Source organism: Meleagris gallopavo, chromosome 25 (genome assembly GCF_905368555.1).
Source record: "Meleagris gallopavo chromosome 25, MGAL_WU_HG_1.1, whole genome shotgun sequence".
NCBI lineage: Eukaryota > Metazoa > Chordata > Aves > Galliformes > Phasianidae > Meleagris > Meleagris gallopavo.
The window spans coordinates 3,243,726-3,257,198 of NC_139428.1; the positions used below are offsets into that span (position 1 = coordinate 3,243,726).

At 51.8% G+C, this 13,473-nt stretch overlaps 2 protein-coding genes across 10 annotated transcripts; both read left to right on the top strand.

The window, feature by feature from the left end:
• Positions 1-1,615: 1,615 nt before the first annotated feature.
• Positions 1,616-6,064, top strand: STMN1 (stathmin 1). The gene is made up of 5 exons (XM_085208562.1): positions 1,616-1,702; positions 2,728-2,795; positions 3,528-3,700; positions 5,043-5,234; positions 5,582-6,064. The coding sequence occupies exons 2-5, from the start codon at positions 2,783-2,785 to the stop codon at positions 5,648-5,650; spliced, it is 447 nt and encodes a 148-aa protein (XP_085064688.1). The 5' UTR covers positions 1,616-1,702; positions 2,728-2,782; the 3' UTR covers positions 5,651-6,064.
• A 1,659-nt stretch (positions 6,065-7,723) lies between these two features.
• Positions 7,724-11,550, top strand: PAQR7 (progestin and adipoQ receptor family member 7). Of its 9 annotated transcripts, none has more exons than XM_010723371.4 (4): positions 7,995-8,313; positions 8,676-8,893; positions 9,226-9,284; positions 10,261-11,550. In XM_010723371.4, the coding sequence occupies exon 4, from the start codon at positions 10,299-10,301 to the stop codon at positions 11,337-11,339; it is 1,041 nt and encodes a 346-aa protein (XP_010721673.1). In that variant the 5' UTR covers positions 7,995-8,313; positions 8,676-8,893; positions 9,226-9,284; positions 10,261-10,298; the 3' UTR covers positions 11,340-11,550. The 9 variants fall into 9 exon arrangements, with proteins under 9 accessions (XP_085064685.1, XP_010721673.1, XP_085064684.1 ...); XM_085208558.1 differs by having other exon boundaries at positions 7,995-8,309; XM_085208559.1 differs by lacking the exons at positions 7,995-8,313; positions 8,676-8,893 and adding an exon at positions 7,724-7,955.
• Positions 11,551-13,473: the final 1,923 nt, after the last annotated feature.

Here is a 13,473-nt window from a genome sequence, read left to right on the forward strand (position 1 = left end):
TTTGGGAAATCCTGAGATCATCCTAGGATAAGCTTGCTAATTTTACTGAAAAGCATTAATATTAAAGCAACCAACTCTGATCTATGTGAATAATAGTGAATGATAAAGCAAAACACAAGCTGATGTCATGATTACTTGGCTTCTTTGTCTTCCAGCAGCATTTGGTGCAATTTAACCCAAGCATTCAAGATATTTCATACGAAACAAGCGTGTTGTGTGTGACACGGATGGATGTACAGCTGCTATTGAGCCAGGAACCCTGTGAGTGTACCAGGCGTGATCCCAAATGGCCAGGCAGGCAAACCGTGTGGGACCTGGGATCCCTACCACCCAACAAAAGGCCCAACGGTGCTGCTGGAAAATGGCTCTTCCATTCACTCCAGCAGAAACCTCTCCCAGTTCCAGCAGCCAGGCGGCTGGATGTGGTTTCCATGGAAATAGACGTCAGATCAGTAAAAAAAAACAGGGCAAGTGTTTAAAATAATCTCTGTTTTGAAAGCTTTGTACATTTCTGTCACAATATTAACCTTCCTGAAGGTAGGGTGGTTGTTTTTTTGGTGCAAAATCCTCAAGACTGTGCACGAGAAGGGCGGATCCCTCAGAAAACTCCTTCTTTTGGTGTTTTGGGTACAAAGACTGCTGTGCTGGGCAGCATTGTAGCAGATTGGTGTTTTTCTCCGGCCATCTGCCTCTTAGTGGCTGCTGGCGTTGGCTGAAGTGACTGCAGCATGGCAAGGCCACAGGAATCGCACGCTGGTCATTGTACAGCATGTACAAAAACACACATTGGTGAGCAAAGCGCTTCTTTGATGGTGTTATCCGGGGAATGGAGCGCTCGTTATGCAGCCAAGGATGAGGGATGCATGCAGGCAGTACACGTGTCGTGTCTCCCAAAGAACAGGATGGCTTTTCTGCTGGTGTCACCTCCCAGCAGAGGTGCTGTGCTGTGCTGTGCTGGTGGCTGACCCCAGAACAGCCGCCTGCTCCCATAGGGCTCTAAAAGCAAGGGTGCAGCTTTGGGGTGGCTGTGGCCCTGAGGGACCAAAGGTGGGCACTGCAGTGATGCTGAGATGATGGAGGTCTGTGCTGGCCAACCAAGGGACCGAGCTAAGAGACAACGGCCCCGAGCGACCGCCGCCCCGAGGTGACCGACGGCTCCAAGGGGCCGCTGTACATCCATAGGGGACGAGGGACGGCGCGGTCACGGCCCGCAGCCCCGAAGCCATCCCGGAGTTGTCCACCCTGTCACCGCCGCCACGAATCCCCGCAGCGAAGGCTGACCGCAGCCACCCGGGGCTCCCGCTCCTCCCCGCCACCGGGGCGGCAGACAAAGGGAGTCCCGCAGCCTTCCGGGAACGCGACCAGAGCGCGGCACGGAGCCGCGTAGCCCCCGGGACGGCCCGCGGAGACGAGGCACGGCGCGCCGCGGCCCCGCATCCTCCGCCGGGCCACCGCCGGGCCGCGGGGGTCGCCGCCCCGCACCGCCTCCGCCCGCCCGCTACGGACTACGGCTCCCGGCATGCAACGGGCGGCGGAGGAGGGGGCGCAGAGCCCCCAGCTTCGCCCTCCCCGCCGGCCGGCACGTGCCGCTCGGCTCGGCCAATAGGGGCGGGGCGGGGCGGGTCACGTGTCTTTGTTTGGCGCTTTTGTGCGCGGCGGGGCGGGCGGGAGCGGAGTGGGACCGGAGCGGCGGAGCGGGCAGGTGGGTGCGCGGCGTCGGGATCGGCCGCGGATGGACGGAGCGGTGGCCGCCTCCGCCGCCGCACTTCTGCGGTTGTGAAGTGGTCTGAGGAGAAGGGCTCGGAGTGGGGGGCGGCTGTCCTTGCGGGGGTCGCGGTGCCGCAGCGCGGGGTTACGGGGGGGGCTGTGAGGGGACTGACAGCGCGACGGGGCGGCTCCGCAGCCGTAGGAGGAGGGAAGCGGGGGGTCTGTAGGCGCTGCTTTTGTCCTCTCAACCTCGGGTGTTGTTCCCTCGATCCGCGGGCGTCGCGGCGACGAAGGGAGAGCGCCGCGGGAGACAATGGGCTGGGGGAGGGGGGATCGCTCCGAGGGAACCGCCCCGATGGCGGCTGAGGAGAGAAGGGGCGGCCGCGCCCCCGGCTGACAGCACCCCGCCATTGTCAGCTGGGGAAGGGGCGGCGCCCGGCCGCGCCCCAGCGCCTGCGAAGCCCCTCTCGCGTTAGGGGTCTTTTCCCTGCGGGTTGGGGAGGGGGGGCAGAAGGGAGGCGGGGGCCGCACCTGCGGCGGTTGGGTTGGGTTAAGGGGGGGCAGGAGGGGGGGGGCGTCGGACGGAGCCCGGATGTTGCCGTTGGCTCCGCCCCCTCGGAGCCCCCCGCGCGCCCGCCCGCCTGCGCGCGCGCCGTCTCGCTCGGCCGTTTGAATTCGGTGCGGTTGGGAGGGGCGGGGCTTCCGCGTCAACGCGCGGCGCTGATTGGCTGGCGGAGGGCGGAGCGGGGCAGTGCAACGTGGGAGGGGTCGCGGTCGGGGTTGGGGTCGGGTCCGCCCGTTCGGTGCTGCGGGGTGGGGTTGGGGGAGGGGGGGGGGGGGGGGGGGGGGAGATCTGACACTGCTGGCTTTGCGTGTTTTAATGGATGTGGATTCAAACAAAGGGAAAAATAACGCCGTGTTGCGACCCGGCCGTCTGTCTGCTGCTCGGTAAATGCAGTCAGATCCCAAACGCGGCCAGAAACCGCGAGTGATTCAGACGCGTGTTTCTTTGTTTTCCAGGACTTTATCTGCTTGAAGGTCTCCTGTTGGCTCCTGCAGGCGGATTGCCTCGGTCATGGCTACTTCTGGTACGGAGCACGATATGCTCGATGCTCTTTTGCATTGTTCTTGTCTGTTTGCTTCCCTCTATAATAATTGAGCTGCACCAAATGTATAATTAACTCTTTTTGCCGTGCTTCTCTCCCATCGCTAGGCTTGCTGTAGAGAAGCTGTTAAAGCAGCTCCCTGAGCCATCACACGCTGTTAGCAGATAGGATGCGGTTCGTCTGTGTGCCATCTGCTCAGCCAACAGAGCTGTCATGCAGGCAGCTTGATGATCAAAAAGGAAACTGCACGGGGTTGAGGTGTCTGCTCAGAGGTCTTCAAAGAGCAGAACGCTGCCTCACGTGTTTCTGTGGGAGCTGTTGTCAGTTCTTGGCTCTCCTGGCTTTTAACGAATAAAAACATTGCCTTAGACTTTCACTGAAAGGAAGGGATCTTTTTTTTTTTTTTTTCTTCCTATTTATAGTCTTGCCATGCTAGTTTTTGTGACTCTGGATACATAAAGCACCTGAGGCTATTGCAGCCTTAGGATGCAGTATCCAGGAAGAACAGCAGACAAAACTCTCCACTGCCTTTTTTTTTTTTTTCCTTTTTTAAAATAGTGGTGCTGTTGCTTAAAACACAGCTATTGGCTCAGATGCAGCTGTCTCCTTAAGCCAGCTTGGTGGCATTGAATTACTGAAGGCTTGCTCATCTTAGCCAAGTCAGTTTCCTGGCTTAAAACACCACTGAGGGTGGTTGTTGTTGTGTGTTCTTAGATATCCAAGTGAAAGAACTGGAAAAGCGTGCCTCTGGGCAGGCATTTGAGCTGATTCTTGGTCCCCGCTCAAAAGAGGCAGCCCCAGAATTTCCTCTTTCTCCTCCAAAAAAGAAGGATCTGTCATTGGAAGAAATTCAGAAGAAACTGGAAGCAGCAGAAGAGAGACGCAAGGTATGTTTGAAACGACAGATAGAAGTGAGACCTGCAGGCATTAGGATTTTCTTAAATATAATTTCTTTCTTAAGATGAGTGGTGAGGAGCTTATTTCTGGTATTACATTGTGAATGTTAATTTGGCTTTGTTAGGAATTCAGGTTTGTTCTTACAAAGCTTTATTCCCAAAATGGTTTTGAATGATCACTTGAAAAGCAGGGAGATACTTAGCTGGGAAGGGAAGCTGTTTCAAGAAAGAAGCAGTTCTTAATAGTACAGACTTAACTGAAGGATTCACTTTCTTCTACAATATCTAGTGATGAATCTGCAACTAGAATCCTTGTGCGTAAAGGATCTTGAGGTAAGTTCCTGCTGTTCAGATGTGGTTTGGAGCCCTTAGCAGTGCAGAGGCTTACTAAGTGGAGTGCAGTCTCCTGTGCAACAGAATCACAGTAACCCACCATCTTGAGAAGCAGGAGTGTTGTAGGAGAGTTCTATGGGTCTTAGCATCAAATATCCTGCTGTGGTTTAGCCTGGCAGGCAGCTAAGCATCATGCAGTCATTTGCTCATTCCCTCCCTCCCCCTTCCCAGTGGGATAGGATTGAGAATTGGACAAAAAATAATAATTAAAAAAAAAAAATAGAGCTTGAGTTGAGACTAAAAAAAAAATTCAAGATATGAGGAAAGGAAGAGGGGGGAAAAGGCTTATGGTTATGATCATTATATATATGTGTATGTATAAATATGACAAGTCGCATACGAGCAGTTGCTCACCACCCACTGACTGATGAACTTCCCCTTCTTTAAATTTACTTTCTGCCTGATGTCACGTGGTATGGAGTAGCCATTCTTTGGCCAGTTCAGGTTGACTGTCCTGGTTCTGCCACCCCCCAGCTCCTTGTGCCTCCCCCAGCCCCCTTGCTGGCAAGGCAGTAGGAGAAGCTAAGAAAACTGAAACGTCCTTGGTTCTCTGTAGCCCTGCTTAGCAACACCTAGAAGCACTGGTATGTTATTGACACTGCTTTTTGCCTAAAATCAAAGCATAACATCATACCAAACGCTACTGAGAAAAACAGCTGTGTCTACTGAAATGAAAACCTACCCATACTGTTTGTTCTGAGAAGTATCCTGCTTGTCAAGACTTCAGTTATAGAAATTTGCTTTCCTGTGTGGTTTGTAATGGTGAAATGTAGGCTATGGGGGTGGAGAAAGTACTAGGGAGCTTTGTATTGCATCAGGAAGTTATTTTGTTCTGGGGAAAATAGCAGAGAAATCTCTTCTTAGGAATTGCAAGCAACAGGATTGTAGTTGTCCTCATTCATCCGTTTCTGTGTCCAAAACGTGCGTGGTCTGTTTGTAGTCTCATGAAGCAGAAGTCTTGAAGCAGCTAGCTGAGAAACGAGAGCATGAAAAAGAAGTGCTTCAGAAAGCAATTGAAGAGAACAACAACTTCAGCAAAATGGCAGAGGAGAAGCTGACCCACAAAATGGAAGCTAACAAAGAGAACCGTGAGGCACAAATGGCTGCCAAACTGGAACGCTTGAGGGAGAAGGTATGTGTGGAGTCCTGGTTCTGTCTGGGAGGGAATGTATCAATAAAGATAGGTAGAGCCAAGTAAATGGCCAAGTGAGGGAGCAGACATATCCTTCAGTGTCCTGTGGAGTTCTAATTTTGAAATAAGATTATTAAATCCACAGAAGAGTTTGTAGGAATGCTCCTTTTGGGGAGATGGGGTGACTCTGGGCTGCTTGCTCTCAGGAAGCTTCATTCTGTAGCCGCCTTTTGTAACCCCCATTAGGAACCTGCTGTGAGCTGAGGGGTGGGAAGCAAGCTGGGGCTCTGCTGTGTGCCCTGCCTCCGGGCTTGGGGGGCTGATATGTCCCTGCTCCTGTCTTTCAGGATAAGCATATTGAAGAGGTTCGAAAGAACAAAGAAGGCAAAGACCCTGGTGAGGCCGAAACCAACTGACTTCATTCTGGAAACTGACATTCTCCCCCTCCTCTAAATATCCAAAGACTGTACTGGCCAGTGGTTTTGCTTTTTGGTTTTGTTCTTTTAAGTTTCTAGAAACTGATGTAGAACTGTAAAGTTAGATCCAAACTGTATGCTTTCTTTGGGGACTAGAGGGGAGACCTTACATGTTTCACTTTTTCTAAAGTTGTCTTTCCAGTGTAGCTATCTTGTTGCATCCTTTTCTACTCCAGAGCGCTTGCTGCTGGATTGATGGCTAGTACTGTATCAGCTCTGTAAGACATTTGTGAAAGGAATATGTAGTATACTGTTCCATGCTGAATATCTGTTACACTTCAAAAATCTGACTGTCCCAGTCTTTTAAAATACTGCTGTAACTGAGTGACTAAATAAAGCTGCACAGTGCTGTTATCATGAGAATGATTTCTGAAAATGACATAAACGGTTGGCTGAGGCCTCCAGCAGGCATCCTTACCCAGCACTGCATAGAAAGCTCTGTAACAGCACTTTTCCTTACATCCATGGGCATGCTGCATAACTGGCTCTTCCCTAGAGCGCTTTCATTGTCTCAGTTTTACAATAAGAGCTTTGTTTGGACACCTCAGCAGTTGTCAGCTGTTGTGTGTTTTTGTTGAAATGGTTTAGAACCACCTCCCTTCAGATGCTGATGCTTCAACAAACACGTCTTTGTTGCCACATGACTCTGATCTGACCCTTCTGTTTTTTTTGGTAAGGGTTTCTGGGTGATAACTTGTGCTATTGAACTGGGACTTGTGTACCATTTCCTGCAGCATCACAGAGCTTTGGTGAAAGCCAAACCCGTTCAGTCTTGGCATCATGTGCCTCCCCCAGCAGAATGCTGTTAGAGATTGTTTTTGATTTGATGTCTGCTGCAGATGTGTTGGAGTAAACTGCTGCAGGGTGAGTCTGAAGATAGCTCCTGCCCATGGGAACGCATGTCATGTTTGTTTTTCTGGGCAGTGAAGCAGATGCAACTGTACTTGTGCTGTGAGTAAAGATGCTTTTCAGGAGGAGTGTGTCTACATTGTACAGGTGCTTTTTTTTAAAAAACAAAATACTTTTCCTCTGAGATTACTGTCTCACACCCACAAGAACTCATGCTGCTCTGCAGTAAAGACAAGACTGCAGTTAGGGTGAGTTAATAGCCACCCCCCTTTTCATCATGAACAGTGCCCTGATCTGAAGTAGTTGGCTTTCGTGGTTCCTTCCCTCAGAGCAGGGAAGCTCAGCGTTCTGCAGTTTCTCCTGTCAGGCACAGAGAGGCTCTGCTCTGAGACCTGTCCCATCCTGCCTTTCCCCAGCTGTGCCCTTGATTTTGGGGTTTGCTGCTGCGTTTGCTTGGGTTTAATTCATGCCTGGATCATCTGGCACCAACCTGGTGACAGTTTGGGATGGAAAACAAGGTGAGGATATCTTTTATTCAGTGGGTATTACTGAGTTCTGGATCACTTATCTCTGGGGCTTGCTAATGAGGAAACGTTTAGGGAGCTTTCACATTTCATGCTTAGTGCCTTTGATTGTACTTAACTTGTACTTAAATAGCAAAAATGGAAAAGGGAGGAGGATGTGGGATGAGGCTTCTGTTGAAACAAAAGGAAAAGTTGGCCAATGCAGTGACGTAAAGCCAATGGTGATATTTGGGATGGCTGAGATCCTGTGTGAAGGATTTTTCAGTGCTGGTGTCACATAGATGACAATTTAAAATGAGCTGTGTCTGCCTGTAAGCACCCAGCCAGCTGCAGTGGGGTTCAGTACAGGATTTATGGGCTTAGAGGCATGTGTTACTGCCATGTAAGCAGAGAGCATGGAAATTAATGTGAGAATCCACCTGCAGAGGTGAAGAGGAGTGTGCAAGGTGCTCATTGTGGACGGGCTTGAAGCTATGAGTGTTTCTCTACTGCCTTGTAGAGGCTTAAGTCATCACTGAATCACTTCCTTTATTTAAGATCATACTTATGTAGCAATGGGGAAAAAAAAAAATCAGCTCTTCACTTTAATGTGTTCATCTGCTGCCTGAGCAAAACCCAAGTACCCCTAATGCTGGAAGCCCCCCCTTCTTTTTGGGGGAGGAGAGAAGGATGAGAGCACTGCCAGAACCCAACTGGCACTAAGAACACAAAGGCTTTTAAAACACGAGTTTCTGACTTGCCAAAAGCTGTCAGATGCAAACTTGGGCCCTTCTGTTCCTTCATCTTAGTTCTTTCCATGGCTTCTGCTGTGAGCATAAACGGAGCTGAACTCCTTAGAGAGGAATTGTGAGGTGGGAGTGAAGCTCTGGGAGGTGAGTACTGAGGGAGGAGGAGGAAAACAGCCATTTTGCTCAGGCAGAAAAGTGAAAAAGCTGCTTAAAAATGACCACACGAGCTCATAGCTGCCTGACAAGATAACCTTTGATTCAATAGCGAGTTACAGAAAGCCTTATTTGGGCTGCAAGGGTGATAGGAGTAAGGGAGAGGAATAAATGAGGGAATGATACAAACGAGGCTTTCCGATAGGCGGAGGCCGAGGGCTGCTCTCCCGCTGCCCCCTCCGCACCACGCGGGGCGGCGGCGTTTCCCGACGGGGCGGAGCGGATCCGGCGCTGGGGCGGCCGCTGCGGAGGCTCCGTCGGTGTCGGTGCTCCTAGGAGAGCTCCGTAGGTGAGGGTGGGGGTCTGAGATGGGGAAGGGACGGTCCGGGGTTGGGATGGAGGTCCGGGGTTGGGATGGAGCTCCGAGGGGGGTCGGTGCGGAGCTGAGCTGGGCGGGACCGGCAGCGGAGCGTTGTGCTGCGGGATGCTGAACGCCGTCCGTGCGGCGGAGGAGGGCTGAGGCTGCATCTCATCCAGAGGGTGGGCGGGTGCTGCTGGGGCAAAGAAAGCTCCGCAGGAAATAACAGGCGTTAAGGGCGGCGTTGCTGACATCTCACGGTCGTGTGGAGGCTGTTATTCCGAGCTCAAACCGGGTTAATGATTGCTGGTACACCGCAGTACTTGATCTGCTCATACCGAACGTTGCTTCAGGTTTTGCAGCTGGGAAGAGCTTTGCAGATTAAGTCCTGCTCCGACAAGTTTCGGAGAAGCCTGTGCCATGCTGCGGTGCCTTTCCTGCCCCGTGCTGGGCTGCTCTGGGCACGCGTTTCCCTTGGCCTCATCCCAGCGTTCCTCCGAGGGACTTTTTGCAGCAGAACCGTCAGGGGCTGAAGGCGGAGCGGAGCCACCTCCCCATGTGCAGGAGCAGGGTGAGCTCTCCGTGCCACACCAGGGCTTTATTTTGGAAAAATTTGGTCAAATCAGCCTCACCCCAGCAGTTCTGTTTTTGTCAGCAGCAGAAGCTGCTGCAGCGCTGCGACTATTTGAGATCAGCAGGTCTGCGAGTGTGGAAGGTTCACTAAGTTGGCTTTCCCTGGGCGCCCTGCCCGTGTCACAGGAGGTCGAGCAAGGACAAGGGTCACCCTGTGCCAGTGGCTGCTGTTGGTGCAGTGCCTCGGTCACCGGGCAAGGTGGGGAAAGAGCATTTAAGAGGGAAGCCAAGCAGTAAACAGCTGATTTTATCTGCATTTCCGCTCCTCAGCTTCAGGCAGGCGTGAGTTCTGGACCTGGCTGCTCCATTCTGATGAGGAAATTCTAGAGGTGGGTTTGTTGTTTCTGTTGTTTCTTGTTTTTAAATCCAGTCCCATTCCCTCCCCCTCCTGTTTCCAAACTTTGAAGAGCTTTTCCTGGCTGAGCCCTACTTGAAGTGACTGAACTTGGCAGGAGCTGAGGCTTAAAGCAGCACCAGAGCTGGGCTGGTTTCTTCCCAACTTGTCTGAGCAAGAGCAGGTAAAGAGTGGGGTGAGGGATCACCTCGAGCAAATTCTGTTCAGTTCTTAAGGCTGCTGTAAAAGGCAAAACAAGCTGGGGTGGCTGCCTTTATCTCGGTAGGGACAGCAGCTGCATAAATGTAAATATGGAAAGCTTGCTCACTGAGATTACGCTGCTGGACATCAGTGATGCAACCGGACAAACTTACTCAGGCTGCACTGTCTTTGTGTGAAGCCACATGGAAAATGTGGAGCTGGAAAACGATGCTGAGAACTCAGACCATCTCACTCACATGCCCTGTTTCTGATGTTGCAGTTATTTGTGGTCTCAGCGGTGTTGCAGGGCAGCTGTCAGCCTGCTTGCAGGATGCTGCTCCTTGCAGCTTGGGAACAGATGCTGCAGGCAACCAGCAAGGGAAAGTTGAGGCTGTTGCTGGAGGGGGAAGTTGTTAGAACACTCTAAAGTGCAGGGAGGGGGTGAGCTGAACTTCACTAGGAGCCACTGTGCCCTGGAGAGTTAATTAGAGCGTTACAGAGCACTAGTATGGGGTTAATTACCTCTCTGCTCTTCCAGATGGTGTCACCTGTATGGAATGGGGCACAATGGTGGCACTGCTGAAGCATCCCTTCCCACTCCTTCATATTGCTGATTTTAGTGAATCTGTTATGTCAGCTGTAACAAGGTCGCTCTTTAGTCACGGAGGATCTTACATATGAGAGGAAAAAAACTAAAGAAATGCATTCAGGCAGCCTCTTTGGTAAAGTTATTATTAAACCTCACAGCAGAACTGTCTTTTTGTCCCAAGGTGCTTTCGAGCAACGAGAGCTGCAGTGTGGCTGTGCCATGGCGGCGGTGGTGGCAGAGAAGCTCAGCCGCCTCTTCATCAACGTGCGCCAGGTCCCCCAGCTGCTGGCCCCCCCAGTGCCCACCACTGTCAGCAGCTCCGAGGTGCCGAGGGTTTTCTGGAAGCCTTACATCCACACCGGCTACCGCCCGGTGCACCAAACCTGGAGCTATTACTTCTCCACGCTCTTCCAACAACACAACGAAGCCATCAACGTGTGGACTCACCTGGTGGCCACGCTGATCCTGCTGCTGCGCTTCCAGCAGCTCTCCCAGAGGGTGGATTTTGGGCAGGACCCGCACGCCCAGCCGCTCCTCATCATCATCACGGCATCCATCACCTACCTGACGTTCAGCACGCTCGCTCACCTCCTGCAGGCCAAGTCTGAGTTCTGGCACTACAGCTTCTTCTTCATGGACTACGTAGGGGTGGCCATCTACCAGTATGGCAGTGCGCTGGTGCACTACTACTATGCCATCGAGCCCAGCTGGCACGAGAAGATCCAGGGCTTCTTCATGCCCACGGCTGCACTGCTGGCCTGGCTGTCATGTGCAGGTTCGTGCTACGCCAAGTTCCACTTCCACCAGTCAGCATGGCTGCTGAGCCGGCTGTGCCAGGAGGTGCCCTCGGGCCTGGCCTACCTGCTGGACATCAGCCCTGTTGTGCACCGCATCTGCACCGCATCACCTGCGGGGCACACGGACCCGGCCCTGCTGTACCACAAGTGCCAGGTGCTGTTCTTCCTCATCGGTGCCTTTTTTTTCTCCCATCCTTACCCAGAGAAATTGCTCCCTGGGAAATGCTATTTCTTCGGGCAGAGCCATCAGATTTTTCATGTCTTTCTGGTGCTTTGCACGCTGGCACAGATCGAGGCCGTGGTGCTGGACTATGAGTCCAGGCGGCACATCTATTCCTCATTGCAGGGTGACTTGGCACACCACTTCTCTGCCCTGTGTGTCTTCACTGTGACCTGCTCCGTGCTCACAGCTGCATACATGGCACGGAAGGTGAAGGACAAACTAAGCTTCAAAGAAGACTGAGATCCAGGGCAGAGCAGGGGATGCCATGGCCAAAGCTGCATGCTCCGAGGAGAGGAAGGAAGCGCTTTGCAAACTGTCACTTGGCACTGCTCTCTCCAGGGAGGGAAATAAGAGCTGCTCTTCGTGCTTTTTAATTCAGAATTAATCCCATCTTATTCATGAAATAGTGCACTGATTTAATTCCGATATCTGAATAAACAGATAGAACCACGTGGCAGTGTGGTGCAGCCTGGTCTCTGCTGAGCCCTGTGTGTTTTGTCCCAGGGGTCCCCACGGCTGTCCCCTCCACCCCATCTCAGCAGCAGCAGTGGGGCTGCATACCTCTCACCTGGAGCAGCTGCAGATGGGACGTCTGCATGGCCTTTCCCTGCCCTGCCCTGCTTGCATGTCTGTGTGTCTCCAGGAAGGCTGTGGGGAGCAGTGTGTTGCAATGCAGGTGAACGATGAGCACTGCTCCCTCACCTTGGCTAAAGATGTTATCTTGCAGGACACTGTCCAGTTGCTCAGATATGAGCTGCCTTTGGTAAATCTGTGCTGCTTTTCCCAAACCCCTGTTTTGTTTGTGTGGTAGTAGTTTCCAGGAGGATTCGCTCTGTTGCTTTCCTGGGGTCTGAAGGGTGATCTGGTGGGGACTGAGACCTGGGGGATCTGGAGGAGCTCTGCACCCCTGCACAACAGCAGTGCACTGCCTCGACAGGGCAAAGCACAGAACCCAGATCTGAGCAGTGCAGGGCAGCTGCAGAGCCACAACTGCTGCCCTCCGGCTCCAGCACAGCTGCCGCTCAATGCCAACTGGTGCTGTGCCAACTGCTTTTTGTTTGAAGGTGCTGAGGCATGTCAGGTTGGTATTTCTTGGCCGTAGGAATGACATTTAAATGTTGCCACCTTTAATCTACAAAATTCCTAAGCTGGGAAGTCCTGAATGTTACTGAGCTGTCTCTCAGCTTAGTGTGGAACATTGGGCGTCCTGCTGCCTTGCAAGGAGCTCTGCAAGGGAGTGAGGAGCTTGTGCAGGAATAAAGAACATCCCCAGTAGAAATGCTGCACACTGCCTAAGCTTGAAAATAACCAGTGACCAAAAACCACCTTAACCCTCAGAGTAATGCCAGGGCATCCTCAGAAATAGTGTTTGGGAAAGCAGACCCGGCAGTCTGCAACTACTGGTTTGCATAGATATCAATAACAATTGATCCCATACGCCAGCAACTGAGAATGGTGGAATGTCAGCAGCGTGTCTCTATACAGCACTCTGCAATCTGCCTCTTAACACAGTACTGCTGCATTTTGCAGTCATGGACAACGTTAAATAGTATGATTGTCCAAATCTGTTGGTATTGCAGTTCATCCTTTGTGACCCTGATGTAACCATGGAAACAGAACCATCAGAGTGAGTCTGCGCTATGCTGACAGCCCATGGGACATTGCTGATGTCTGTGCTCTGGTTATCCAGTTGGTCGTTGTGGGTCAGACAGATTGAGTAGGAAATAAAAATCAATTCTTCATATGAATTGCACATTACTGACGAGTAGGAACGAAAAGGTCTTGGGAGAATGTTTCCCTGATCAAAGGGATTTTAGGGAGTTTGACCCTGAGCTAAGAAAACGCAATTTAGTGGTTAGCTGAAACACAGAGTTATTTTACAGCAAAACCAATTACAGTAAAAGTGAGTGGAACAGTTACCCAAGGAAGTTGTGGATGCCCCATCCCTGGAGGCATTCAAGGCCAGGCTGGATGTGGCTCTGGGCAGCCTGGGCTGCTGGTTGGTGACCTGCACACAGCAGAGCATTGGAACTGGATGATCATTGTGGTCCTTTGCAACTCAGGCCATTCTATGACTCTATGATCTTGACCTGAAAGAAAGCAGTGCTCTGTCCTGGCACTGCTAAATGCTGAGTGTGCCAGTCCGTGTATACAGTTATAGCTGCAAAGTACCTGCAGTAAAGCACAGAGCAGCACATCACTAGCATGAAGTTGTCACTGGATACTTCCAACGCTTCCTCTAACACCTGAGATTATCAAACAGAGCTTCAGCATCTTTACAAAGGTTGGGATGCATCTGTGGACCGTGTGGATGGATGAAGATCCCTCTGTAGCAGCAGCAGGATGATGCCTCAGAGCTGCTGCAAGTGCTTAT